This window comes from Rhagoletis pomonella, unplaced genomic scaffold, assembly GCF_013731165.1.
Source record: "Rhagoletis pomonella isolate Grant_MI unplaced genomic scaffold, Rhpom_1.0 Rhpom_scaffold_00001, whole genome shotgun sequence".
Lineage (NCBI taxonomy): Eukaryota > Metazoa > Arthropoda > Insecta > Diptera > Tephritidae > Rhagoletis > Rhagoletis pomonella.
In genome coordinates this window covers 104,708,867-104,718,962 of record NW_023458555.1, presented here as the reverse complement: position 1 = coordinate 104,718,962, position 10,096 = coordinate 104,708,867, and the positions used below count along the sequence as shown (strand labels likewise).

Below are 10,096 nucleotides of genomic sequence, written 5' to 3'. Positions count from 1 at the left end.
TTTTTTTTACTTTTTTAATTCAACAATTTATTGAAAATTTTTATTTAGTTATATTTAGGCGCTTCCACTAAATGAGACTTCAAAATATTCTGTACACAATTTTGACAGACCAGTTAAAGTTTCCAGTTTGTTTTAGTTTGATTGAACTGCAGAAACATCCAAAGGCACTACAATCGATGATTTCCTAAACAAACTATCGCCTAACACCGATAGTTATTTACAGGCACAATAAAGTCTGTGTAGTTTTTTATAAGTGAAGTTTACGTTTTTATACGTTGATTGAGACCATCGTCGGTCTAGTATAGGGCTGCCATAATTCTGAACCCATCGACCAGGACACTTATCGTCCAAATAAAAAACAAAGATACAAGTCAATATAGTGGCAATATGTTCCCTATAAGTACAGTTGCTTTGGTTCTGGCGTTGCATTATTTTTGTAATTTCTGATATTATAAAAAATGTAGTTTTGTGGCACAATTCAAAGAGCACAGTGATTGATGATGATGAAACGCTCAAGTTCTGAATTTGTTTAAAATCATAGTCTAAGATCCGACAAAGGCACGACCTTCACCCATCTGTTTAATGGATGAAATCCTTTTTCTATGAAATTTAACGTGTTAATAAATATTTTGCGAGTGGGTTGGCCGAAAAAATTCTGGCCAGGATATTTTTAATTGAATATTCAAAAATTATTATTATTTTTTAATTCTGTACTCATTTGTTTAATGAACAAATAATATACCAATCAAAAGTATTAATCCTATAGAATGTGAAAACGTTGGGTTGTCTATTTTTTCTAGCCTATTTGGAGGTTTTAATATAGTATCCCTCTCAAACTCGCAAGGAAGAAAAAATGGATGTAGCAAGATATTCAAAGCTTTATTTTTGATTTAATAGTAAACTAAGGATTTGTTTAATCAATTAATATTAAGTATTTTTATTATTATCTAGGCAAGCACGACTTAGCAGCACGAAATGCAGACGAAAAAAGGACAGAAAGGCGGAAAGTCATGCCAGATTATAATTTTTGTATTTTATCTAACGCAAGGTCGCATTTGTGCTTGAGGCATTTTTGGGGATACCGCACGCTGCAGGTGTGCTGCCACAGTACTCCCCGTCCAGACGAAACTATCTATATCGAAGAGGAATGTATATACGCCTCCCACTGCGGGTACATTTCGTCGTTTTAGGATCCGGCGCAAGTGACGATTTCTCTCGTTGTGTGGTGTGGCCTGGATCTTCATAATCGCCATTGGCGAAGAATGCGGGTTTGAGCCGATCGATGCTTATATCAGTGTGTCTCCCCCGTATGAGGAGTTTAAAAATTTTGGTGATCTCTTTACGACGGGATACGGTCCGTCATACGGATTTGTGAGTGAAGGACGGATCGAGTCATTCCGAACGAATACTTGAGATGCCGAATTAAGTGCAGGAGAAACAAACACTCTGGGAGTCGTATGATGCGCTGTATGGGTAGAACGCAGTTTCTGCATGGCCGCCCGAAACTGAGATACTGTTTGTTGGGTCACTTCTTTTAGACTTGTTTCCTGGAAAAATTCGCTGGAATCCGCAACATAGAACCGTAAACGAGCATGGAGGTGCATGCGTGTATATCAGGTTCATAAGCCACGCGGAGGCCGAGCAGAATTGCTGGTAAATGATGTACCCACCTTGATGGATCGTGGCTTAAAATAGCACCTTTGAAGCTTCGATGCCATCTTTCAATTATGCCGTTTGACTGCGGATGGTATGGTGAGGTCCGAAGGTGGGTTGCGCCAATTGCTTTCATTAACTCGGCGAATACTGCGGAGTCGAATTGTCGGCCTGATCCAACGAAATACGTGCTGGAACACCAAATCTCGAAACCCAGTTGCCTATAAACGCTTTCGCGACGGACTCGGCGGACATATCTGGCATTGGAGCTGCTTCTGACCAGCGGGTGTATCTGTCGATCACCGTGAGGCAAAAACGTTGTCCTTCGCAAGGAGGAAGAGGGCCAACGATGTCGATGTTGACGTGAGAGAACCGTTCTTTTGGCGCTTCGTAACGAGCGCGAGATTTGGTGTGTCGATGAATCTTAGATCGTTGGCAAGCTTCGCAGTTCCGGGCGAATATCGTTGAGTCTTTCCTTATGCCGGGACAAACAAATCTTTGCGTCATCAGGTTTGTAGTTGCGCGGAAGCCTGGGTGCGATAAGCCGTGTACCTTCGCAAGTAGTGTTCTTCGGAATTCGTGTGGTACGTAGGGGCGAATGCTTGCGGTCGACGTGTCGCATACCAGCCGGGCGTTACTGTTGGGAATGGAAAAATGCTTTAGTACTAACGAGGTACTATGCATACTTGAATCGTTAAGCAATGTTAGCAGATGGGTGTCGGTTTTCTGCGCTGCTGCGATCTTTTCATTATCGATAATCTCGTCGATCGATTGTATGCGTGACAGCAGGTCGTCGGCGGCGTTTTGTTTACCAGGCGTGTGACGAAAGTCGGTCGTAAATTGGCCTATAAAATCGAGTTGACGGACTCTACGAGGTGAAGCTTTCTCCAACTTCTGTCGAAAGGCGTAGACCAGTGGGCGATGATCTAGTTCTCCGTTTACGACTTGGTGTAAGGCAGCCCCCTCGACTGTATCCGAAGCGTCTATATATGTATAACGATAACTCTGCCGCTGACACTGGGTGCACGAGCAGTGTTGCTTCCGACAATTCAGCTTTGCAACGGTCAAAAGCAGTTTCTACTTCACTGTTCCACACGAGTCGCGTGCGATCATTTTTCCTGTTGCCCGTAATCAGCTGTAGCAAATGCGATTGGTAGGCGACAGCGTTTGGCAAGAATTTGCGGTAAAAATTTACCATTGCGATGAAACTCTTTAACTCCTTGGCTATCGTGGGTTTCGGGAAATCGCGGATCGCCGTGATCCTTTCGGGTAAAGGACGAATTCCTCGGGCGTCGACTAAGTGCCCGAGAAATCTTAGCTCGCTTTTGCCAAAATCGCATTTGGACACATTAGTTTCGAGATTGTTGTCTCGGAGTCGTTGAAGGACTGCGCGTATGTCTCGACGATGCTGTTGCGCCGACGACGACGCTATACAAATGTCGTCGATATAAGGGAAAGCGCAGTCTAGACCACGCAAAACTTCGTTTATCAGCCTTTGAAAGGTTTGCGCGGCGTTACATAATCCAAAGGTCATGAACCGAAATTCGAACAACCCGAATGGCGTCGTTATGGCTGTTTTGGCTACAACATCGTCGTGGATCGGCACTTGGTGAAAAGCACGTTGGAGATCGATCTTCGAGAAAATTATCTTACCTCGTAAGTTGCTTGTAAAATCCGATAAATATGGCAGCGGATATCGGTCGGGTACAGTTTGTGCATTAAGCGCACGATAATCGCCGCATGGTCTTCTGGTTCCGTCGCGGTCGAGAAAACACCGGTTGACCGATGTCACTATGCGCTGAACTACCGTGGATTTGGTCGAAGGACCAAAATTTGCTAGCTTCGTGATATCCGCAAACTCGCGCAACAAATCAGCAAAGGGGTCATTTGCGTTGAATATTTTAATCTGGGTTACCTTGGAAAACGTTGACGCAGTTAGTGAAGATCGCAGTTTGGTGAGATTGTCGATCAGTTGGTTTCGACGCAAATCGATGAGAAGATCATAGAAACGAACGAAGTCTGCGCCGATTATCGGTGTTGTAACATCGGCGATTATGAACGACCACGGGAAATCTCGACGAAGTCCGAGATCCAAGTTGATTCTTTTTTCACCGATGGTCTTGATGGTAGAACCATTTTCGGGATACAGTTTGGTTGTGGTAGGTCGCATATCGCGAGAACTGGCAGAGATGGGCAGGACGGACACGTCGGCTCCGGTACTGACAAGGAACATTTTCACTGTCCGTCGTTCGTGCACTTGAAGGCGAAGAACTTTGCGCTCTGTGACGGACCCTTCTCTATCGTCCGCCACTCGCTTCCGTAGTCAGAATGCATCGGATACGGAGGCTATCGCTCGAACCACGTGGTTTCTGCGGCGGCACGGTATACGGCACTTCCGAGCGTCAGAGCCATATTTCTGGTGGTACCAACAGTCTTGGGCTGCAACAGATGATGTTTCTTGTGAATTTGCTGCTGTTTCAGAATTGTTTCGTGCATTAGCTCTTGGTCGAGAGGTTGACCGCCCACGATTACGCGAACGCGAACGAATAGCGAATTTTTAAAGTTTTTTGTCTAGTTCCATTACGAATGCACGCAGTTCGTTGACTTCAATTTGAGGTGTCGACTTAACGCGGTTCACTTGAAGCGGCGCGATAGCATCCACTATTGTGTCGGCTATTTTCGTAAACTCGGTCGCAGTACCGGATGAGGCTGCTATGACTGCTTGTGCGAACTCCGGTAAACGTTTGATACAGAGGTTTTTGAGCGCCGTATCGCCGAGTGTGTTGCCAGCGACGCGCTTCATTTCAAAGAAAAGTTCTGACGGTTTCTTATCCCCCAGTGGCAATTCTGAGAGTACGCGGTTGAGGCGTCGCTGTTCGATATCGGCGAAGTGCTCGATAATTCTTTGCCGCACATACTCGAACCTGTCGTTTTGCGGTAGCGATGCAATGACATCCCCCAGTTGGGCGAGGACGTTCGGGTACAACGCTGCCAAAACAGTTGCCGTTTTTTGCTTCTCGGCCGTGATGCCTGAAGCAGCAAACCAAAAATCCATTGAAGTAAACCTGCTGCTCATTGGCTATACTGGTAACCTGGCATACACTACCGCGATAGTATTAGCGGGCGGGACCGTTGCTGCGGCCGGTGCACCTATCTCGGCTGCGGCCGGCAACCCACCGTCTTTCGTTTCGATCGGCATTGTCTTACCCTTAAAGTTTGGTTATGTGCTTACACGTGCTTGTCGCGCTTGTCCGAGTGCGAGATCACGTCGGGGTCACCATTTTGGTGTAATAGAGTATCCCTCTCAAACTAGCAAGGAAGAAAAAATGGATGTAGCAAGATATACAAAGTTTTATTTTTGATTTAATAGTAAACTAAGGATTTGGTTAAGGAATTAACATTAAGTATTTTTATTAGTATCTAGGCAAGCACGACTTAGCAGTACGAAATCCAGACGAAAAGAGGGCAGGAAGTCGGAAAGTCATGCCAGATTATAATTTTAGTATTTTATCTAACGCAAGGTCGCATTTGTGCTTGAGGCAATTTGGGGTTACCGCACACTGCAGGTGTGCTGCCACATCTACATATCGTGTTGGCAGGTGTGAACACGTGCTAATACTAGCAATTTTCACTCATATGTTTAACATATTCCATAGGCTTTATGCTTTCGATTGGTATATATGTAATTTGTTCATTAAACCAATGAGTCCAAAATTAAAAAAAATTATAATATGATTTGAATATTTAACTAAATTATCCTTCTTCTTCTTTGTTGACGCTGTAACCGCCTAATCGATTTTGGCCGAGTTCAGCAAAGCACGCCAGTCGTTTCTCCTCTGTGCCAACTGACGCCAATTGGAAACGCCAAGTGAAGCCAAGTTCTTCTCCACCTGATCTTTCCATCGCAGTGGGAGCCTCCCTCCCACAAATCTTCTGCAAAATCTTTCTCTCGAGTACTCCAAGAGCCGCCTTATCGGATGTTGTCATTGTTCATGCTTCTGCGCCATATACCAGCACGGGCATGATGAGTGACTTATAGAGCGTGGTTTTCGTACGGCGAGAGAGGACTTTACTTCTGAATTGCCTACTTAGTCCAAAGTAGCACTTGTTGGCAAGAGTGATTCTGCGTTGGATTTCAATGCTGACATTATTATCGGTATTAATGCTGGTTCCCAAGTAAACGAAATTCTCTACTTTCTCGAAATTGTAACTGTCAACAGTGACGTGGGTGCCAAGGCGTGAATGTGCTGACTGCTTGTTTGATGACAGGAGATACTTCGTCTTGTCCTCGTTTACCACCAGACCCATTCGCTTTGCTTCCCTATACAACTTGGAAAAGGGAGAACCGACTTCGCGGTTTTTGTTACCGATGATGTCGATGTCATCGGCATAAGCCAGAAATTGCACGCTCTTGTAGTAAATTGTTCCTGAGCGGTTCAGTTCTGCAGCTCTTATTATCTTCTCCAACATCAGATTAAAGAAGTCACATGAAAGGGAGTCGCCCTGTCCGAAACCCCGTTTTGTGGCGAACGGCTCGGAGGGGTCTTTCCAAATTCTGACGGAGCTGGTGGTATTGCTCAACGCCATTTTACACAGCAGTATGAGTTTTGAGGGGATGCCAAATTTAGACATAGCGCCGTCTAGGCAACTCATTTTAGTGCTGTCAAAAGCGGCTTTAAAGTCGACAAATAGGTGGTGAGTGTCGATCCTTTTCTCGCGGGTCTTTTTTAAGATTTGGCGTATTGTGAATACCTGGTCTATGGTGGATTTGCCAGGTCTAAAGCCTGGAAGCCATGTGGATTAGGCAGAGCACACTTAAATTCCAGTCGTCGGGCCTGCGTTCATCTGACCATATTCTGCACAAGAGTTAATGCATGCATTTAACAACTCCTCGCCGCCGTACTTGAATAGCTCAGCTGGCAGGCTGTCAGCTCCAGCAGTTTTGTTGTTTTTCAGCCGCATTATTGCTATACGTACCTCGTCATAGTCAGGCGGTGTAACGTTGACTCCGTCATCATCGATTGCAGGCTCGGGTTCTTCTTCTCCACAACTTACCGTGCTGCTACCATTGTTCCCTCCATAATTTAAGTACGCTCTGGACATCAGTTACTAGGTCGCCATTATTGTTCTTACAGGAGTACGCCCCGGTCTTTAAACCTTCCTTAAGTCGCCTAACTCTCTGATACAATTTTCTGGCATTCTTCCTGTCGGCCAGCATTTCAAGCTCTTCGCGCTCACGTTTTTCGGCCTCTCTCTTCTTATTGTGGCAAATACGTCTCGCTTCCCTCTTCAGATCCCTATAGCGGTCCCCCATAGCGCGCGTTGCGCCCGATCGCAGCGTGGCCCTGTAGGCGGCATCTTTCTTCTCTGCAGCTTCCTGACACTCCTCATAGTACCAGTTGTTCTTTCGGGCTCGCTAAAATCCGACTACTTCTTCGGCGGCGGTACTTAATGAGCGGGAAATGTGATCCCACTGCTCGCATATGTCGGTTTGTTCAAGAGTGCTCTCTGAGAGCAGGTGTGAGAGTCGAGTAGTGTAAGCGCTGGCTGCCTGTTGTGATTGCAGCTTTTCGACGTTAAGCTTTCCTTGCATATTTGGGCGGACATTTTTTTGCTGCACAGAGGCGGGTGCGTATCTTGGCTGCAACAAGATATTGGTCCGAGTCCATGTTTGGGCCTCGGAGTATGCGTAAATCTAAAACACTGGAAGCGTGCCTTCCGTATATCACAACATGATCGATTTGATTTCTCGTTTTTCGATCCGGAGACATCCACGTAGCTTGATGGATCTTTTTATGCTTGAACCTAGTACTGCATACTACCATGTTTCGGGCCCCGGCGAAGTCGATCAGCCTCACTCCGCTGTCGGACGTTTCGTCGTGGAGGCTAAATTTTCCGACGGTAGTTCAAAAGATCCCTTCCTTGCCCACCCTGGCATTGAAGTCGCCAAGCACGATCTTGATATCATGACGGGGGAGCGCACGTATGTATGTGCGCTCCAAGCGCTCATTGACGAGATCCTTGGATGCCTCTTCCTTCCCTTTCGTCGGGGCATGGGCGCAGAAGAGCAAGATGTTGAATAATCTCGCTTTGATGCGGATTGTAGCTAGACGCTCGTCCACCGGGGTGAACGACAGTACTCGGCGACGGAGTCTCCCTCCCACCACAAATCCAACTCTTAATTTTCGCTCCTTTACAGGGCAGCTGTAGTGAACGTCGCAAGGCCCCAGAAATTGCTTACCTTGCCCCGTCCAACGCATTTCTTGAATAGGGGTGATGTCAGCTTTTGTCCTTACGAGGACATCAACCAGCCGGGCAGAGATAGCTTCCCCATTAAGGGTCCGGACGTTCCAGGTGCATGCCTTCAAATCGTAGTCTTTTAAACGTTTGCCGTGGTCGTCATCATAAGGGGGGGTCTCATCCGAGGCTTTGCCTTGCTTATTCACTGGAAGTGGTTTTTACGTGGCGGGTCCCAAGCCCAATTAAAATTATCGTGGCCAGGATTTTTCAGCCAACCCACCCGCGAAATATTTCGTAAAACGTCAAATTTCATATAAAGTAGATTTCATCCATTAAACAGATGGGTGAAGGTCGTACCTTTGTCAGATCTCCTACTCAAATAAAACCTGTCAAATCATGCGAAAGTTCGAACTAATTGAGAGTTACCCATATCTCCTGATATATTTTTCCTTATTTCCTGCATATAATTTTTAATAAAGTGTTATTTAAAGTAAATTACGAAGGTAAACCAATGGCCTATTCACAATATGATAAGTGAAAAAGACTAAAGAATTTAAAGTGAAAATTTTAAGTAAAGTCACATACCGCAAGTGTAGACAACCTTCAGATACATTCGCGAGTTAGGTTTACATGGAGACCCGAATGTCTTCGCATCCGCTGCTAAATTGCAGCGGCGACGTCCATGGCAAATCTGCATAACCGTTTCAGTGGCGTATGATGCTTGGCAAGCTAGGAATTACGAAAAAAGAAAATTAAACGTACCTTTAAATCACTGCACAAAGCAAATGTTAATGTGAATAAAATTCCATCCGGGAACGCAAATGCAGTTCATGCGACACCTTCTTTCAAACCACTTACTTTCTTCACGAACTCCTTGCGGTTGTGGACATTGAATGCTTTCGTACTCTGTGCGCCCAAAGCTTGCACTGTACACTGCTATGCGAGCATAAGGATTACATTCCAACTGAGCAATATCATTGTGGCAAGCAACTTTACTACGAAATTCATCTAGAAACGAAATAAATTAGTTCAGTGACATGGTATGTATGTTTGTCTGTACTGAAAATAAAATTTCGTAAAAGTGCTACGAAAAATTTTCGTAGTCTTGTACAATGTACGAAACTTTCGTTCATAATACGAACACATTTTTCACAACGAAACAAGATTTTACTAACCATACGTAAATATAACGAAAAGACTTTCGTAAGGCATTTTTTCAGTACAATTTACGAAATCTTACGTTTATTTTACGAAACACATTCGTAAAGCACTGAACAAATCTCTGTGCGAATAATTTTGTATATTGTAGGAAGGCATTCGTAATATGTATGTGTATGTATGGTTTAAAAAATTTACGAAATCTACAATTCTGTATTCATACCATTTACTTAATACTTTCGTACATAGAACAAATGCAGAAAATTTTTTTTTAAATTCGTACAACAGACGAATATTTTCGTACAATATACTAAATTACCGTCAGTTTAATATTTCACCATATTTTTATGTATCGCGTGTCATTGAGGAATTATTTGTTAGCTGCTGTGAGTCATATAATATAACCAGCAATTACCCGGCGTGCTTCGCTGCGCCTTAAATGTATTTTTGTGTTGTAACTCTCCCCCTAAGCTCTTATGGCCTCATTTACAAAATATTTTTAAAGAACTTTATGAAGTTAGATTTAAAAAAAATCGATCTATGAAGCATTGTTTATTTTTTTTTTTGGGTTAATATATTTTCGAAGGTAATTAGAAAATATGTAAAGAACCGACTTTCTCTTGGAAATTTAATTTATAATCTTATAACTGGAGTCTACTATCGCACCCTTTCCTCAAACGTGTATTGATTCAATATTCAAATAACGTATATTTATATAATTTGAAAAAATCTCCCTACTATACAAATATGTACAGCAATATTAACTAATATTTTCAAATGTTGTGAGAGGGAGTAACAAAACAAAATTACTTTTAAGGCGCAGCGAAGCACGCCGGGTATTCGCTAGTGTCACATGAAATTAACTGAGCAAAGTACAATGAATAGCTGTTAAACAATGTTTCACGCACCGGCACCATCTACTTTAAATGAAACATACTTATTTTCGTGAGGGATACTCACACACCATATACTTTTCTATTGAAATTTTTCCTGAATTTTCTTAGCTATAAACCTCCAACGAATGCAAAACCGTGGAAATCGGTTC

The 10,096-nt window shown here is 43.7% G+C and overlaps 1 protein-coding gene across 1 annotated transcript in view; it reads right to left on the bottom strand.

Moving 5' to 3' along the window:
* Positions 1-4,881: 4,881 nt before the first annotated feature.
* The window catches only part of LOC118735093, a 6,591-nt gene continuing 1,376 nt past the window's right edge, over positions 4,882-10,096 (bottom strand). Inside the window, exons 3-6 of the mRNA XM_036464708.1 lie at positions 8,752-8,901; positions 8,479-8,622; positions 8,393-8,409; positions 4,882-4,962 (exon numbers count right to left, since the gene is read on the bottom strand). Coding sequence (XP_036320601.1) covers positions 4,882-4,962; positions 8,393-8,409; positions 8,479-8,622; positions 8,752-8,901 — 392 coding nt within the window. The remainder of the gene's footprint in view (positions 4,963-8,392; positions 8,410-8,478; positions 8,623-8,751; positions 8,902-10,096) is intronic.